A 17,607-nucleotide genomic window follows, 5' to 3' on the forward strand; every position below is an offset into this window, starting at 1 on the left:
GGGTTGTCAGTGAGTGTGTTAGGAGTAGGGTTGTCAGTGAGTGTGTTAGGAGTAGGGTTGTCAGTGAGTGTGTTGGGAGTAGGGTTGTCAGTGGGTGTGTTAGGAGTAGGGTTGTCAGTGAATGTGTTGGGAGTAGGGTTGTCAGTGTGTGTTGTGTTAGGAGTAGGGTTGTCAGTGGGTGTGTTGGGAGTAGGGTTGTTCAGTGAGTGTGTTAGGAGTAGGGTTGTCAGTGAGTGTGTTAGGAGTAGGGTTGTCAGTGAGTGTGTTAGGAGTAGGGTTGTCAGTGAATGTGTTAGGAGTAGGGTTGTCAGTGAGTGTGTTGGGAGTAGGGTTGTCAGTGAGTGTGTTGGGAGTAGGGTTGTCAGTGGTGTGTTAGGAGTAGGGTTGTCAGTGGGTGTGTTAGGAGTAGGGTTGTCAGTGGAGTGTGTTGGGAGTGGGGTTGTCAGTGAGTGTGTGTTAGGAGTAGGGTTGTTTAGTGTTGTCAGTGTGTTAGGAGTAGGGTTGTCAGTGAGTGTGTTAGGAGTAGGGTTGTCAGTGAAGGTTGTGTGTTGGGAGTAGGGTTGTTCAGTGAGTGTGTTAGGAGTAGGGTTGTCAGTGAGTGTGTTAGGAGTAGGGTTGTCAGTGAGTGTGTTAGGAGTAGGGTTGTCAGTGAGTGTGTTGGGAGTAGGGTTGTCAGTGATGTGTTAGGAGTAGGGTTGTAGTGGGTGTGTTGGGAGTAGGGTTGTCAGTGAGTGTGTTAGGAGTAGGGTTGTCAGTGAGTGTGTTGGGAGTAGGGTTGTCAGTGAGTGTGTTAGGAGTAGGGTTGTCAGTGAGTGTGTTGGGGAGTAGGGTTGTCAGTGAGTGTGTTAGGAGTAGGGTTGTCAGTGGGTGTGTTAGGAGAGGGTTGTCAGTGAGTGTGTTAGGAGTAGGGTTGTCAGTGAGTGTGTTAGGAGTAGGGTTGTCAGTGAGTGTGTTTAGGAGTAGGGTTGTCAGTGAGTGTGTTGGGGAGTAGGGTTGTCAGTGAGTGTGTTAGTAGGGTTGTCAGTGAGTGTGTTAGGAGTAGGGTTGTCAGTGAGTGTGTTAGGAGTAGGGTTGTCAGTGAGTGTGTTAGGAGTAGGGTTGTTAGTGAGTGTGTTAGGAGTAGGAGGGTTGTCAGTGAGTGTGTTAGGAGTAGGGTTGTCAGTGAGTGTGTTAGGAGTAGGGTTGTCAGTGGTGTGTTAGGAGTAGGGTTGTCAGTGAGTGTGTTTGGAGTAGGGTTGTCAGTGAGTGTGTTGGGAGTAGGGTTGTCAGTGAGTGTGTTAGGAGTAGGGTTGTTAGTGAGCCGTCAGTGAAGTGTGTTAGGAGTAGGGTTGTCAGTGTGTGTGTTAGGAGTGTGTTATAGGAGTAGGGTTGTTAGGAGTAGGGTTGTCAGTGAGTGTGTTAGGAGTAGGGTTGTCAGTGAGTGTGTTGGGGTAGGGTTGTCAGTGGTGTGTTAGGGTAGGGTTGTCAGTCAGTGTGTTGGGAGTAGGGTTGTCAGTGTGTGTGTTAGGATTTAGGGTTGTCAGTGTGTGTGTTAGGAGTAGGGTTGTCAGTGAGTGTGTTGGGAGTAGGGTTGTCAGTGGTGTGTTAGGGTAGGGTTGTCAGTGGTGTGTTAGGAGTAGGGTTGTCAGTGAGTGTGTTAGGGAGGGTTGTAGGGTTGTCAGTGGTGTGTGTTAGGAGTAGGGTTGTCAGTGAGTGTGTTAGGAATAGGGTTGTTAGTGGGTGTGTTGGAGTAGGGTTGTCAGTGAGTGTGTTGGGAGTAGGGTTGTTAGTGAGTGTGTTGGGAGTAGGGTTGTAGGGTTGTTTGTCAGTGAGTGTGTTGGGAGTAGGGTTGTTAGTGGGTGTGTTGGGAGTAGGGTTGTCAGTGGGTGTGTTAGGAGTAGGGTTGTCTGTGAGTATGTTAGGAGTAGGGTTGTCAGTGTGTGTGTTGGGAGTAGGGTTGTCAGTGAGTGTGTTATAGGAGTAGGGTTGTCAGTGAGTGTGTTAGGAGTTAGGGGTTGTCAGTGGTGTGTTAGGAGTAGGGTTGTTAGTGGGTGTGTTAGGAGTAGGGTTATCAGTGATGGTGTTAGGAGTAGGGTTGTCAGTGAGTGTGTTAGGAGTAGGGTTGTCTGTGAGTGTGTTAGGAGTAGGGTTGTCAGTGTGTGTGTTGGGAGTAGGGTTGTCAGTGAGTGTGTTATAGGAGTAGGGTTGTCAGTGAGTGTGTTAAGAGTAGGGTTGTCAGTGAGTGTGTTGGGAGTAGGGTTGTCAGTGATGGTGTTAGGAGTAGGGTTGTCAGTGAGTGTGTTAGGAGTAGGGTTGTCAGTGAATGTGTTAGGAGTAGGGTTGTCAGTCAGTGTTTTAGGAGTAGGGTTGTCAGTGAGTGTGTTATTGGAGTAGGGTTGTCAGTGAATGTGTTGGGAGTAGGGATGTCAGTGAGTGTGTTAGGAGTATGGTGTTCAGTGCGTGTGTTAGGAGTATGGTTGTCAGTGAGTGTGTTATGAGTAGGGTTGTCAGTGAGTGTGTTATAGGAGTAGGGTTGTCAGTGAATGTGTTGGGAGTAGTGTTGTCAGTGAGTGTGTTATAGGAGTAGGGTTGTCAGTAAGTGTGTTGGAAGTAGGGTCGTCAGTGAGTGTGTTATAGGAGTAGGGTTGTCAGTGAGTATGTTAGGAGTAGGGTTGTCAGTGAGTGTGTTAGGAGTAGGGTTGTCAGTGAGTGTGTTAGGAGTAGGGTTGTCAGTGCTGGTGTTAGGAGTAGGGTTGTCAGTGAGTGTGTTAGGAGTAGGGTTGTCAGTGAGTGTGTTGGGAGTAGGGTTGTTAGTGAGTGTGTTGGGAGTAGGGTTGTCAGTGAGTGTGTTAGAAGTCCGTCAGTGAGTGTGTTGGGAGTATGGTGTTCAGTGCGTGTGTTATGAGTAGGGTTGTCAGTGAGTGTGTTATAGGAGTAGGGTTGTCAGTGAATGTGTTGGGAGTAGTGTTGTCAGTGAGTGTGTTATAGGAGTAGGGTTGTCAGTGAGTGTGTTATAGGAGTAGTGTTGTCAGTGAGTGTGTTTATAGGAGGAGTGTTGTCAGTGAGTGTGTTATAGGAGTAAGGTTGTCAGTGAGTGTGTTGGGAGTAGTGTTGTCAGTGAGTGTGTTATAGGAGTATGGTTGTCAGTGAGTGTGTTTGGAGTAGGGTTGTCAGTGTGTGTGCTGGGAGTAGGGTTGTTAGTGAGTGTGTTAGGAGTAGGGTTGTCAATGAGTGTACTAGGAGCCCGTCAGTGAGTGTGTTGGGAGTAGGGTTGTCAGTGTGTGTGTTATAGGAGTAGGGTTGTCAGTCAGTGTGTTATAGGAGTAGGGTTGTCAGTAAGTGTGTTGGAAGTAGGGTTGTCAGTGAGTGTGTTAGGAGTAGGGTTGTCAGTGAGTGTGTTAGGAGTAGGGTTGTCAGTCGTTGTGTTATAGGAGTAGGGTTGTCAGTGAGTGTGTTGGAAGTAGGGTTGTCAGTGTGTGTGCTGGGAGTAGGGTTGTCAGTGTGTGTGTTGGGAGTAGGGTTGTCAGTGAGTGTGTTATAGGAGTAGGGTTGTCAGTGAGTATGTTAGGAGTAGGGTTGTCAGTGAGTGTGTTAGGAGTAGGGTTGTCAGTGAGTGTGTTAGGAGTAGGGTTGTCAGTGAGTGTGTTAGGAGTAGGGTTGTCAGTGCTGGTGTTAGGAGTAGGGTTGTCAGTGAGTGTGTTAGGAATAGGGTTGTTAGTGGGTGTGTTGGGAGTAGGGTTGTCAGTGAGTGTGTTTGGGAGTGAGTGGTTAAGGGTCTTAGTGAGTGTGTTGGGAGTAGGGTTGTCAGTGGTGTGTTAGAAGTAGGGTTGTCAGTGAGTGTGTTGGGAGTAGGGTTGTTGGTGGGTGTGTTAGGAGTAGGGTTGTCGGTGGGTGTGTTGGAAGAAGGGTTGTCTGTGGTGTATGTTAGGAGTAGGTTGTCAGTGTGTTGGGTAGGTTGTCTGGGTTGTCAGTGTTGTGTTAGGAGTAGGGTTGTCAGTGAGTATGTTAGAGTAGGGTTGTCAGTGGGTGTGTTGGTAATCTGGGTTGTTAGTGTGTGTGTTGGGGAGTAGGGTTGTCAGTGAGTGTGTTTAGGAGTAGGGTTGTTGTGTGTGGGTAGGGTTGTCAGTGAGTGTGTTAGGGTTGTCAGTGATGTGTTAGGAGTAGGGTTGTCAGTGAGTGTGTTGGAGTACGGTTGTCAGTGAATGTGTTAGGAGTAGGGTTGTCAGTGGTGTTTTAGGGTAGGGTTGTCAGTGAGTGTTTGGGAGTAGGGTTGTCAGTGAGTGTGTTGGGAGTAGGGATGTCAGTCAGTGTGTTGTATGGTGTTCGTGTGTGTGGAGTAGGGTTGTAGTGGGTGTGTTGGGAGTAGGGTTGTCAGTGAGTGTGTTATAGGAGTAGGGTTGTCAGTGAGTGTGTTAAAGCCAGTGTTGTCAGTGAGTGTGTTAAAAGTAGGGTTGTCAGTAAGTGTGTTGGGAGTAGGGTTGTCAGTGAGTGTGTTATAGGAGTAGGGTTGTCAGTGAGTATGTTAGGAGTAGGGTTGCCAAGTGAGTTGTCAGTGTGTGAGTGTGTTAGGAGTAGGGTTGTCAGTGCTGGTGTTAGGAGTAGGGTTGTCAGTGGTGTGTTAGGAGTAGGGTTGTCAGTGGTGTGTTGGGAGTAGGGTTGTTAGTGAGTGTGTTGGGAGTAGGGTTGTCAGTAAGTGTGTTAGAAGTCCGAGTAGTGTGTTGTATGGTGTTCGGTGTGTTTGTTATGAGTAGGGTTGTCAGTGAGGTGTGTTAGGAGTAGGGTTGTCAGTGAATGTGTTGGGAGTAGTGTTGTCAGTGAGTGTGTTGGGAGTAGGGTTGTCAGTGAGTGTGTTTAGGAGTAGTGTTGTCAGTGAGTGTGTTTTAGGAGTAGGGTTGTCAGTGAGTGTGTTAGGAGTAGTAGGTTGTCAGTGAGTGTGTTGGTAGGTAGGGTTGTCAGTGGGTGTGTTGGGAGTAGGGTTGTCCCAGTGGGTGTGTGTTTAGAGGAAGCTAGGGTTGTCAGTGAGTGTGTTAGGAGTAGGGTTGTCAGTGAGTGTGTTAGGAGTAGGGTTGTCAGTGAGTGTGTTGGGAGTAGGGTTGTCAGTGAGTGTGTTAGGAGTAGGGTTGTCAGTGAGTGTGTTAGGAGTAGGGTTGTCAGTGAGTGTGTTAGGAGTAGGGTTGTCAGTGGTGTGTTGGGAGTAGGGTTGTCAGTGGGTGTGTTGGGAGGGTAGTGTTGTCAGTGAGTGTGTTGGGAGTAGGGTTGTCAGTGGGTGTGTTATAGGAGTAGGGTTGTCAGTGAGTGTGTTAGGAGTAGGGTTGTCTGTGGTGTGTGTTAGGAGTAGGGTTGTCAGTGAGTGTGTTGGGAGTAGGGTTGTCAGTGAGTGTGTTAGAGTAGGGTTGTCAGTGAGTGTGTTAGGAGTAGGGTTGTCAGTGAGTGTGTTGGGATAGGGTTGTCAGTGGGTGTGTTGGGAGTAGGGTTGTCAGTGGTGTGTTGGGAGTAGGGTTGTTAGTGGGTGTGTTGGGAGTAGGGTTGTCAGTGAGTGTGTTAGAAGTAGGGTTGTCAGTGAGTGTGTTAGGAGTAGGGTTGTTAGTGGGTGTGTTTAGGGTTGTAGGAGTAGGGTTGTCAGTATGTTAGGAGTGAGGTTGTTGGTGTGTTGGAGTAGGGTTGTCAGTGAGTGTGTTAGGAGTAGGGTTGTCAGTGAGTGTGTTAAAGTAGGGTTGTCAGTGGGTGTGTTAGGAGTAGGGTTGTCAGTGGGTGTGTTAGGAGTAGGGTTGTCAGTGGGTGTGTTAGGAGTAGGGTTGTCTGTGAGTGTGTTGGGAGTAGGGTTGTCAGTGGGTGTGTTTGGGGAGTAGGGTTGTCAGTGGTATGTTGGGAGTAGGGTTGTCTGTGGGTGTGTTGGAGTAGGGTTGTCAGTGGGTGTGTTGGGAGTAGGGTTGTCTGTGGGTGTGTTAGAAGTCCGTAGGGTTGTCAGTGAGTGTGTTGGGAGTAGGGTTGTCAGTGAGTGTGTTAGGAGTAGGGTTGTCAGTGAGTGTGTTGGGAGTAGGGTTGTCAGTGGGTGTGTTGGGAGTAGGGTTGTCAGTGAGTGTGTTAGGAGTAGGGTTGTCAGTGAGTGTGTTAGAAGTCTGTCAGTGAGTGTGTTGGGAGTAGGGTTGTCAGTGGGTGTGTTGGGAGTAGGGTTGTCAGTGAGTTGTGTGTTAGGAGTAGGGTTGTCTGTGAGTGTGTTGGGGTAGGGTTGTCAGTGATGGTGTTAGGGTAGGGTTGTCAGTGAGTGTGTTAGGAGTAGGGTTGTCAGTGATGTGTGTTAGGAGTAGGGTTGTCAGTGAGTGTGTTGGGAGTAGGGTTGTCAGTGTGTGTGTTAGGAGTAGGGTTGTCAGTGTGTGTGTTGGGAGTAGGGTTGTCAGTGAGTGTGTTATAGGAGTAGGGTTGTCAGTGAGTGTGTTGGGAGTAGGGTTGTCAGTGAGTATGTTGGGAGTATGGTTGTCAGTGAGTGTGTTGGGAGTAGGGTTGTTAGTAGGGTTGTGTGTTGGGAGTAGGGTTGTCAGTGATGTGTGTTAGGGTAGGGTTGTCAGTGAGTGTGTTTGGAGTAGGGTTGTTAGTGGTGTGTGTTTAAAAGTAGGGTTGTCAGTGGTGTGTTGGGGTAGGGTTGTCAGTGAGTATGTTGGGAGTAGGGTTGTCAGTGAAGTGTGTTGGGAGTAGGGTTGTTAGTGGGTGTGTTGGGAGTAGGGTTGTCAGTGGGTATGTTGGGAGTAGTTGTCAGTGAGTTGTCAGTGAGTGTGTTGGGATAGGGTTGTCAGTGAGTGTGTTGGGGTAGGGTTGTCGTAGATTGTGAGTAGGGTTTCAGTAGTGTGTTGGGAGTAGGGTTGTCAGTGGTGTGTTGGGAGTGGGTTGTCAGTGGGTGTGTTGGAGTAGGGTTGTCAGTGGTGTGTGTTGTAGGGTTGTTAGTGGGTGTGTTGGGAGTAGGGTTGTCAGTGAGTGTGTTAGGGTAGGGTTGTCAGTGAGTGTGTTAGGGTAGGGTTGTTAGTGGGTGTGTTGGGAGTAGGGTTGTCAGTGTGTGTGTTGGGGTGGGGTTGTCTGTGGGTGTGTTGGGAAGTAGGGTTGTTACAAATGTGTTAAGAGTAGGGTTGTTAGTGGTGTGTTGGGAGTAGGGTTGTCAGTAGAGTGTGTGTTAGGAGGGTTGTAGGGTTGTCAGTGTGTGTGTTAGGAGTAGGGTTGTCAGTCAGTGTGTTAAAGGAGTAGGGTTGTCAGTAAGTGTGTTGGAGTAGGGTTGTCAGTGAGTGTGTTGGAGTAGGGTTGTCAGTGGGTGTGTTAGGAGTAGGGTTGTCAGTGAGTGTGTTGTGTTTATGTGGAGTTGTAGGGTTGTCAGTGAAGTGTGTTTGGAGGTTAGGGTTGTCAGTGAAGTGTGTTGGGAGTAGGGTTGTCAGTGAAGGTGTGTTTAAGGTCCAGTAGGGTTGTCAGGGGTGTTTGTTAGGAGTAGGGTTGTCAGTGAGTGTGAGTAGGGTTGTTAGTGGGTCCAAAGTAGGGTTGTCAGTGATTGTGTTAGGAAGTAGGGTTGTTAGTGGTGTGTTAGGAGTAGGGTTGTCAGTGAGTGTGTTAGGAGTAGGGTTGTCAGTGAGTGTGTTAGGAGTAGGGTTGTCAGTGAGTGTGTTAGGAAGTAGGGTTGTCAGTGAGTGTGTTGTTAGGAGTAGGGTTGTCAGTGAGTGTGTGTTAGGAAGTAGGGTTGTCAGTGGGTGTGTTGGGTAGGGATGTCAGTGTGTGTGTTGGGGTTGTCAGTGAGTGTGTTAGGAGTAGGGTTGTCAGTGAGTGTGTTAAAGTAGGGTTGTCAGTGAGTGTGTTAAAGTAGGGTTGTCAGTAGGTGTGTTGGGAGTAGGGTTGTCAGTGGGTGTGTTGGGAGTAGGGTTGTTGGGTGTGTTGGGAGTAGGGTTGTCAGTGGGTGTGTTGGGAGTAGGGTTGTCATGTGAGTGTGTTAGGAGTAGGGTTGTCAGTGAGTGTGTTAAAGTAGGGTTGTCAGTGAGGTGTGTGTTAGGGTTATGGGGTTGTCAGTGAGTGTGTTAAAGTAGGGTTGTCAGTGGGTGTGTTGGGAGTAGGGTTGTCAGTGGGTGTGTTGGGAGTAGGGTTGTCTGTGGTGTGTTAGGTAGGGTTGTCAGTGAGTGTGTTGGGAAGTAGGGTTGTCAGTGGGTGTGTTGAAAGTAGGTTGTCAGTGAGTGTGTTAGGAGTAGGGTTGTTAGTGGGTGTGTTGGGGTAGGGTTGTCAGTGGGTGTGTTGGGAGTAGGGTTGTCAGTGGGTGTGTTGGAGAGTTAGGGTTGTCAAGTAAAGTGTGTTGGGAAGTAGGGTTGTCAGTGAGTGTGTTGGGAGTAGGGTTGTCAGTGGGTGTGTTGGGAGTAGGGTTGTCAGTGAGTGTGTTGGGAGTAGGGTTGTCAGTGGGTGTGTTAGGAGTAGGGTTGTCAGTGGGTGTGTTGGGAGTAGGGTTGTCAGTGAGTGTGTTAGGAGTAGGGTAGTGAGTGTGTTGGGAGTAGGGTTGTTAGTGGGTGTGTTAGGAGTAGGGTTGTCAGTGAGTGTGTTGGGAGTAGGGTTGTCAGTGGGTGTGTTGGAGTGTGTTAGGGTGTGTTAGGGTTGTCAGTGGGTGTGTTAGGGAGTAGGGTTGTCAGTGGTGTGTTGGGAGTAGGGTTGTCAGTGATTGTGTTAGGAGTAGGGTTGTCAGTAGTGTGTTAGGAGTAGGGTTGTCAGTGAATGTGTTGGGAGTAGGGTTGTCAGTGGGTGTGTTAGTAGGGGGTTGTCAGTAGGGAAATGGTCTGTTGGGAGTAGGGTTGTCAGTGAGTGTGTTAGAAGAAGTAAGATTTGTCAGTGGGTGTGTTGGGAGTAGGGTTGTCAGTGGGTGTGTTAGGGTAGGGTTGTCAGTGTGTGTGTTGAGTTGTGTAAATGTGTGTTAGGAGTAGGGTTGTCAGTGAGTGTGTTAGGATAGGGTTGTCAGTGAGTGTGTTAGGAGTAGGGTTGTCAGTGAGTGTGTTGGGATAGGGTTGGGGTAGTTTGTCAGTAAGTGTGTTAGGAGTAGGGTTGTCAGTGGGTGTGTTGGGAGTAGGGTTGTTAGTGGTGTGTTGCCAGGGTTTAGTGAGTGTGTTGGGAGTAGGGTTGTCAGGTGTGTTAAAATGGGGTTGTCAGTAAGTGTGTTGGGAGTAGGGTTTCTGTGAGTGTGTTAGTAGGGTTGCCAGGGTTTCAGTGTGTGTGTGTTGGATTTAGGTAGGGTTGTCAGTGGTGTGTTAGGAGTAGGGTTGTCAGTGGGTGTGTTGGGAGTAGGGTTGTCAGTGGGTGTGTTGGGAGTAGGGTTGTGGTGTGTTAGGAGTAGGGTTGTCAGTGGGTGTGTTAGGAGTAGGGTTGTCAGTGGGTTGTTCAGTGAGTGTGTTGGGAGTAGGGTTGTCAGTGGGTGTGTTGGGAGCCAAGGGTTGTCAGTGAGTGTGTTAGGAGTAGGGTTGTCAGTGGGTGTGTTGGGAGTAGGGTTGTCAGTGGGTGTGTTAGTAGGGTTGTCAGTGGTGTGTTAAAGTAGGGTTGTCAGTGGGTGTGTTTAAATACAAGGGTATCAGTGGGTGTGTTGGATTAGGAGTTGTCAGTAAGTGTGTTGGGAGTAGGGTTGTCAGTGAGTGTGTTGGAAGTAGGGTTGTCAGTGGGTGTGTTAGGAGTAGGGTTGTCAGTGAGTGTGTTGGGAGTAGGGTTGTCAGTGGGTGTGTTGGGAGTAGGGTTGTCAGTGAGTGTGTTAGTAGGGTTGTCAGTGGGTGTGTTGGGAGTAGGGTTGTCAGTGGGTGTGTTGGGAGTAGGGTTGTCAGTGGGTGTGTTAGGAGTAGGGTTGTCAGTGAGTGTGTTGGGAGTAGGGTTGTCAGTAAGTGTGTTAGTAAGTGTGTAGGGTTGTCAGTGAGTGTGTTGGGAGTAGGGTTGTCAGTGGGTGTGTTAGGAGTAGGGTTGTCAGTGAGTGTGTTGGGAGTAGGGTTGTCAGTGGGTGTGTTGGAGTAGGGTTGTCAGTGGTGTGTTGGGAGTAGGGTTGTCAGTGGGTGTGTTGGGAGTAGGGTTGTCAGTGGGTGTGTTGGGAGTAGGGTTGTCAGTGGATGTGTTGGGAGTAGGGTTGTCAGTAGTGTGTTTGTCAGTGGGTGTGTGTTGGGAGTAGGGTTGTCAGTGGGTGTGTTGGGAGTAGGGTTGTCAGTGGTGTGTGTAGGAGTAGGGTTGTCAGTGGTGTGTTAGGAGTAGGGTTGTAAAGTAGGGTTGTTAGTGCGTCTGTTGGGAGTAGGGTTGTCAGTGAGTGTGTTAGAAGTCCGTCAGTAGTGTGTTGTAGGGTTGTCAGTGGGTGTGTTGGGAGTAGGGTTGTCAGTGGGTGTGTTGGGAGGGTTGTCAGTGTGTGTTGGGAGTAGGGTTGTCAGTGTGTGTGTTGGGAGTAGGGTTGTCAGTGAGTGTGTTGGGAGTAGGGTTGTTAGTGGGTGTGTTAGGAGTAGGGTTGTCAGTGAGTGTGTTAGGAGTAGGGTTGTGTGTTGTTGGGAGTAGGGTTGTCAGTGTGTGTGCTTGGAGTAGGGTTGTCAGTGAGTGTGTTGGGAGTAGGGTTGTCAGTGAGTGTGTTGGAGGTTGTCAGTGAGTGTGTTTAAGGGTTGTCAGTGGTGTGTTGGGAGTAGGGTTGTCAGTGGGTGTGTTGGGAGTAGGGTTGTCAGTGGGTGTGTTGGGAGTAGGGTTGTCAGTGGGTGTGTTGGGAGTAGGGTTGTCAGTGTGTGTGTTGGGAGTAGGGTTGTCAGTGAGTGTGTTGTAGGGTTGTCAGTGGGTGTGTTGGGAAGTGTCAGTGGGTGTGTTGGGAGTAGGGTTGTCAGTGGGTGTGTTGGGAGTAGGGTTGTCAGTGGGTGTGTTAGGAAGTAGGGTTGTCAGTGGGTGTGTTGGGAGGGTAGGGTTGTCAGTGGGTTGTCAGTTGTCAGTGAGTGTGTTGGGAGTAGGGTTGTCAGTGGGTGTGTTAGGAGTAGGGTTGTCAGTGGGTGTGTTGGGAGTAGGGTTGTCAGTGGGTGTGTTAGGGTAGGGTTGTCAGTGAGTGTGTTGGGAGTAGGGTTGTCAGTGGGTGTGTTGGGAGTAGGGTTGTCAGTGAGTGTGTTGGGAGTAGGGTTGTCAGTGGAGTGTGTTAGGAGTAGGGTTGTCAGTGAGTGTGTTGGGAGTAGGGTTGTCAGTGGGTGTGTTAGGAGTAGGGTTGTCAGTGGATGTGTTGGGAGTAGGGTTGTCAGTGGGTGTGTTAGGAGGGTTGTAGGGTTGTCAGTGTCAGTAAGTGTGTTGGGAGTAGGGTTGTCAGTGAGTGTGTTGGGAGTAGGGTTGTCAGTGGGTGTGTTGGGAGTAGGGTTGTCAGTGGAGTGTGTTGGGAGTAGGGTTGTCAGTGGGTGTGTTAGGAGTAGGGTTGTCAGTGAGTGTGTTGGGAGTAGGGTTGTCAGTGGGTGTGTTGGGAGTAGGGTTGTCAGTGGGTGTGTTGGGAGTAGGGTTGTCAGTGGATGTGTAGGGTTGAGTGTGTTGGGAGTAGGGTTGTCAGTGGGTGTGTTAGGAAGTAGGGTTGTCAGTGAGTGTGTTGGGAGTAGGGTTGTCAGTGGGTGTGTTGGGAGTAGGGTTGTCAGTGGGTGTGTTGGGAGTAGGGTTGTCAGTGTGTGTGTTGTGGGTAGGGTTGTCAGTGAGTCTGTTGGGAGTAGGGTTGTCAGTGAGTGTGTTAGAAGTGTCAGTGAGTGTGTTAGGAGTAGGGTTGTCAGTGGGTGTGTTGGGAGTAGGGTTGTCAGTGGGTGTGTTGGGAGTAGGGTTGTCAGTGAGTGTGTTGGGAGTAGGGTTGTCAGTGTGTGTGCAGGGTTGTCAGTGAGTGTGTTGGGAGTAGGGGAGTAGTGTGTTCGGAGTAGGGTTGTCAGTGAGTGTGTTAGGAGTAGGGTTGTTAGTGGGTCTGTTGGGAGTAGGGTTGTCAGTGTGTGTGCTGGGAGTAGGGTTGTCAGTGAGTGTGTTGGGAGTAGGGTTGTCAGTGAGTGTGTTTGGAGTAGGGTTGTCAGTGAGTGTGTTGGGAGTAGGGTTGTCAGTGAGTGTGTGTTGGGAGTAGGGTTGTTAGTGGGTGTGTTGGGAGTAGGGTTGTAGTGGGTGTGTTGGGAGTAGGGTTTCAGTGTGTGTGCTGGGAGTAGGGTTGTTAGTGGGTGTGTTGGGAGTAGGGTTGTCAGTGAGTGTGTTGGGAGTAGGTTGTCAGTTGTCAGTGAGTGTGTTAGGAGTAGGGTTGTTAGTGGGTGTGTTGGGAGTAGGGTTGTCAGTGGGTGTGTTAGGAGTAGGGTTGTCAGTGGGTGTGTTGGGAGTAGGGTTGTCAGTGGGTGTGTTAGGAGTAGGGTTGTCAGTGAGTGTGTTCGGAGTAGGGTTGTCAGTAAGTGTGTTGGGAGTAGGGTTGTCAGTGAGTGTGTTGGGAGTAGGGTTGTCAGTGGGTGTGTTAGGAGTAGGGTTGTCAGTGAGTGTGTTGGGAGTAGGGTTGTCAGTGGGTGTGTTAGGAGTAGGGTTGTCAGTGGGTGTGTTGGGAGTAGGGTTGTCAGTGGGTGTGTTAGGAGTAGGGTTGTCAGTGAGTGTGTTCGGAGTAGGGTTGTCAGTAAGTGTGTTGGGAGTAGGGTTGTCAGTGAGTGTGTTGGGAGTAGGGTTGTCAGTGGGTGTGTTAGGAGTAGGGTTGTCAGTGAGTGTGTTTAGGGTTGTCAGTGGGTGTGTTAGGAGTAGGGTTGTCAGTGGATGTGTTGGGAGTAGGGTTGTCAGTGGATGTGTTGGGAGTAGGGTTGTCAGTGAGTGTGTTGGGGTAGGGTTGTCAGTGGGTGTGTTAGGAGTAGGGTTGTCAGTGGTGTGTTGGGAGTAGGGTTGTCAGTGGGTGTGTTGGGAGTAGGGTTGTCAGTGGGTGTGTTGGGAGTAGGGTTGTCAGTGTGTGTGCTGGGAGTAGGGTTGTTAGTGCGTCTGTTGGGAGTAGGGTTGTCAGTGAGTGTGTTAGAAGTCCGTCAGTGAGTGTGTTAGGAGTAGGGTTGTCAGTGGTGTGCTGGGAAGTAGGGTTGTCAGTGGGTGTGTTGGGAGTAGGGTTGTCAGTGAGTGTGTTGGGAGTAGGGTTGTCAGTGTGTGTTGGGAGTAGGGTTGTCAGTGAGTGTGTTGGGAGTAGGGTTGTTAGTGGGTGTGTTCGGAGTAGGGTTGTCAGTGAGTGTGTTAGGAGTAGGGTTGTTAGTGGGTCTGTTGGGAGTAGGGTTGTCAGTGTGTGTGCTGGGAGTAGGGTTGTCAGTGAGTGTGTTGGGAGTAGGGTTGTCAGTGGGTGTGTTTGGAGTAGGGTTGTCAGTGAGTGTGTTGGGAGTAGGGTTGTCAGTGAGTGTGTTGGGAGTAGGGTTGTTAGTGGGTGTGTTGGGAGTAGGGTTGTCAGTGGGTGTGTTGGGAGTAGGGTTGTCAGTGTGTGTGCTGGGAGTAGGGTTGTTAGTGGGTGTGTTGGGAGTAGGGTTGTCAGTGAGTGTGTTGGGAGTAGGGTTGTCAGTGTGTGTGTTAGAAGTCCGTCAGTGAGTGTGTTAGGAGTAGGGTTGTTAGTGGGTGTGTTGGGAGTAGGGTTGTCAGTGGGTGTGTTAGGAAGTAGGGTTGTCAGTGGGTGTGTTGGGAGTAGGGTTGTCAGTGGGTGTGTTAGGAGTAGGGTTGTCAGTGGGTGTGTTCGGAGTAGGGTTGTCAGTAAGTGTGTTAAAAGTAGGGTTGTCAGTGAGTGTGTTAAAAGTAGGGTTGTCAGTGGGTGTGTTAGGAGTAGGGTTGTCAGTGAGTGTGTTAGTAGGGTTGTCAGTGAGTGTGTTAGGGTAGGGTTGTCAGTGGGTGTGGTAGGGTTGTGTGTTAGGAGTAGGGTTGTCAGTGAGTGTGTTGGAGTAGGGTTGTCAGTAAGTGTGTTGGGAGTAGGGTTGTCAGTGAGTGTGTTGGGAGTAGGGTTGTCAGTGGGTGTGTTAGGAAGTAGGGTTGTCAGTAGTGTGTTGTAGGGTTGTCAGTGTGTGTTAGGAGTAGGGTTGTCAGTGGGTGTGTTGGGAGTAGGGTTGTCAGTGGGTGTGTTAGGAGTAGGGTTGTCAGTGAGTGTGTTAGGAGTAGGGTTGTCAGTAAGTGTGTTGGGAGTAGGGTTGTCAGTGAGTGTGTTGGGAGTAGGGTTGTCAGTGGGTGTGTTAGGAGTAGGGTTGTCAGTGAGTGTGTTGGGAGTAGGGTTGTCAGTGGGTGTGTTAGGAGTAGGGTTGTCAGTGAGTGTGTTGGGAGTAGGGTTGTCAGTGGGTGTGTTGGGAGTAGGGTTGTCAGTGGGTGTGTTAGGAGTAGGGTTGTCAGTGAGTGTGTTCGGAGTAGGGTTGTCAGTGAGTGTGTTGGGAGTAGGGTTTGTGAGTGTGTAGGGTTGTCAGTGGGTGTGTTAGGAGTAGGGTTGTCAGTGAAGTGTGTTGGGAGTAGGGTTGTCAGTGGGTGTGTTAGGAGTAGGGTTGTCAGTGAGTGTGTTGGGAGTAGGGTTGTCAGTGGGTGTGTTGGGAGTAGGGTTGTCAGTGGGTGTGTTGGGAGTAGGGTTGTCAGTGGATGTGTTGGGAGTAGGGTTGTCAGTGAGTGTGTTGGGAGTAGGGTTGTCAGTGGGTGTGTTAGGAGTAGGGTTGTCAGTGAGTTTGTTGGGAGTAGGGTTGTCAGTGGGTGTGTTGGGAGTAGGGTTGTCAGTGGGTGTGTTGGGAGTAGGGTTGTCAGTGTGTGTTGGGAGTAGGGTTGTTAGTGCGTCTGTTGGGAGTAGGGTTGTCAGTGAGTGTGTTAGAAGTCTGTCAGTGAGTGTGTTAGGAGTAGGGTTGTCAGTGGGTGTGTTGGGAGTAGGGTTGTCAGTGGGTGTGTTGGGAGTAGGGTTGTCAGTGAGTGTGTTGGGAGTAGGGTTGTCAGTGTGTGTGCTGGGAGTAGGGTTGTCAGTGAGTGTGTTGGGAGTAGGGTTGTTAGTGGGTGTGTTGGGAGTAGGGTTGTCAGTGAGTGTGTTAGGAGTAGGGTTGTTAGTGGGTCTGTTGGGAGTAGGGTTGTCAGTGTGTGTGCTGGGAGTAGGGTTGTCAGTGAGTGTGTTGGGAGTAGGGTTGTCAGTGAGTCAGTAGGGTTGTCAGTGAGTGTGTTGGGAGTAGGGTTGTCAGTGAGTGTGTTGGGAGTAGGGTTGTTAGTGGGTGTGTTGGGAGTAGGGTTGTTAGTGGGTGTGTTGGGAGTAGGGTTGTCAGTGGGTGTGTTGGGAGTAGGGTTGTTAGTGGGTGTGTTGGGAGTAGGGTTGTCAGTGAGTGTGTTGGGAGTAGGGTTGTCAGTGGGTGTGTTAGGAGTAGGGTTGTCAGTGAGTGTGTTGGGAGTAGGGTTGTCAGTGGGTGTGTTGGGAGTAGGGTTGTCAGTGGGTGTGTTGGGAGTAGGGTTGTCAGTGTGTGTGCTGGGAGTAGGGTTGTTAGTGCGTCTGTTGGGAGTAGGGTTGTCAGTGAGTGTGTTAGAAGTCCGTCAGTGAGTGTGTTAGGAGTAGGGTTGTCAGTGGGTGTGTTGGGAGTAGGGTTGTCAGTGGGTGTGTTGGGAGTAGGGTTGTCAGTGTGTGTGCTGGGAGTAGGGTTGTCAGTGAGTGTGTTGGGAGTAGGGTTGTCAGTGGGTGTGTTGGGAGTAGGGTTGTCAGTAGGGTTGTTAGTGGGTCTGTTGGGAGTAGGGTTGTCAGTGTGTGTGCTGGGAGTAGGGTTGTCAGTGAGTGTGTTGGGAGTAGGGTTGTCAGTGGGTGTGTTAGGAGTAGGGTTGTCAGTGAGTGTGTTGGGAGTAGGGTTGTCAGTAAGTGTGTTGGGAGTAGGGTTGTCAGTGAGTGTGTTGGGAGTAGGGTTGTGTGGGTGTGTTAGGAGTAGGGTTGTCAGTGTGTGTTGGGAGTAGGGTTGTTGGGTGTGTTAGGAGTAGGGTTGTCAGTGGGTGTGTTGGGAGTAGGGTTGTCAGTGGGTGTGTTAGGGTAGGGTTGTCAGTGGTGTGTTGGGAGTAGGGTTGTCAGTAAGTGTGTTGGGAGTAGGGTTGTCAGTGGTGTTAGGGTTGTCAGTGGGTGTGTCAGGAGTAGGGTTGTCAGTGAGTGTGTTGGGAGTAGGGTTGTCAGTGGGTGTGTTGGGAGTAGGGTTGTCAGTGGGTGTGTTGGGAGTAGGGTTGTCAGTGGTGTGTTAGGAGTAGGGTTGTTGGGAGTAGGGTTGTGTGGTGTGTTGGGAGTAGGGTTGTTAGTGGGTGTGTTGGGAGTAGGGTTGTCAGTGAGTGTGTTGGGAGTAGGGTTGTTAGTGGGTGTGTTGGGTAGGGTTGTTGTCGTCTGTTGGGAGCAGGGTTGTCAGTGTCAGTGAGTGTGTTAGGAGTAGGGTTGTCAGTGGGTGTGTTGGGAGTAGGGTTGTCAGTGGGTGTGTTGGGAGTAGGGTTGTCAGTGTGTGTGCTGGGAGTAGGGTTGTTAGTGCGTCTGTTGGGAGTAGGGTTGTCAGTGAGTGTGTTAGAAGGGTCCGTCAGTGAGTGTGTTAGTAGGGTTGTAGGGTAGGGTTGTCAGTGGGTGTGTTGGGAGTAGGGTTGTCAGTGGGTGTGTTGGGAGTAGGGTTGTCAGTGAGTGTGTTGGGAGTAGGTTGTTGTCAGTGAGTGTGTTAGGAGTAGGGTTGTTAGTGGGTGTGTTGGGAGTAGGGTTGTCAGTGGGTGTGTTAGGAGTAGGGTTGTCAGTGGGTGTGTTGGGAGTAGGGTTGTCAGTGGGTGTGTTGGGAGTAGGGTTGTCAGTGAGTGTGTTGGGAGTAGGGTTGTCAGTAAGTGTGTTAGGAGTAGGGTTGTCAGTGAGTGTGTTGGGAGTAGGGTTGTCAGTGGGTGTGTGAGTGTGTTGGGAGTAGGGTTGTCAGTGAGTGTGTTGGGAGTAGGGTTGTCAGTGGGTGTGTTGGGAGTAGGGTTGTCAGTGGGTGTGTTGGGAGTAGGGTTGTCAGTTGTCAGTGGGTTGTCAGTAAGTGTGTTGGGAGTAGGGTTGTCAGTGAGTGTGTTGGGAGTAGGGTTGTCAGTGGGTGTGTTAGGAGTAGGGTTGTCAGTGGGTGTGTTGGGAGTAGGGTTGTCAGTGGGTGTGTTGGGAGTAGGGTTGTCAGTGGGTGTGTTGGGAGTAGGGTTGTCAGTGGGTGTGTTGGGAAGTAGGGTTGTTGGGTTGTCAGTGGTGTGTTGGGTTGTCAGTGAGTGTGTTGGGAGTAGGGTTGTCAGTGGGTGTGTTAGGAGTAGGGTTGTCAGTGAGTGTGTTGGGAGTAGGGTTGTCAGTGGGTGTGTTAGGAGTAGGGTTGTCAGTGGATGTGTTGGGAGTAGGGTTGTCAGTGGATGTGTTGGGAGTAGGGTTGTCAGTGAGTGTGTTGGGAGTAGGGTTGTCAGTGGGTGTGTTAGGAGTAGGGTTGTCAGTGAGTGTGTTGGGAGTAGGGTTGTCAGTGGGTGTGTTGGGAGTAGGGTTGTCAGTGGGTGTGTTGGGAGTAGGGTTGTCAGTGTGTGTGCTGGGAGTAGGGTTGTTAGTGCGTCTGTTGGGAGTAGGGTTGTCAGTGAGTGTGTTAGAAGTCCGTCAGTGAGTGTGTTAGGAGTAGGGTTGTCAGTGGGTGTGCTGGGAGTAGGGTTGTCAGTGGGTGTGTTGGGAGTAGGGTTGTCAGTGAGTGTGTT

At 50.3% G+C, this 17,607-nt stretch overlaps 1 protein-coding gene across 1 annotated transcript; it reads right to left on the minus strand.

Annotated features, from left to right (window-relative positions):
- Nucleotides 1-15,581: 15,581 nt before the first annotated feature.
- On the minus strand, nucleotides 15,582-17,103 carry LOC135563090 (cell surface glycoprotein 1-like; the record flags this gene model as incomplete). The annotated part of the gene is made up of 4 exons (XM_065006041.1): nucleotides 15,582-15,718; nucleotides 16,135-16,251; nucleotides 16,591-16,707; nucleotides 16,839-17,103. Coding segments are annotated over 4 exons (636 nt in total), but the record flags the coding sequence as incomplete, so codon positions are not given.
- Between the last annotated feature and the right edge of the window lie 504 nt (nucleotides 17,104-17,607).

Source organism: Oncorhynchus nerka, linkage group LG20, assembly GCF_034236695.1.
Source record: "Oncorhynchus nerka isolate Pitt River linkage group LG20, Oner_Uvic_2.0, whole genome shotgun sequence".
NCBI classification, from domain to species: Eukaryota; Metazoa; Chordata; class Actinopteri; order Salmoniformes; family Salmonidae; genus Oncorhynchus; species Oncorhynchus nerka.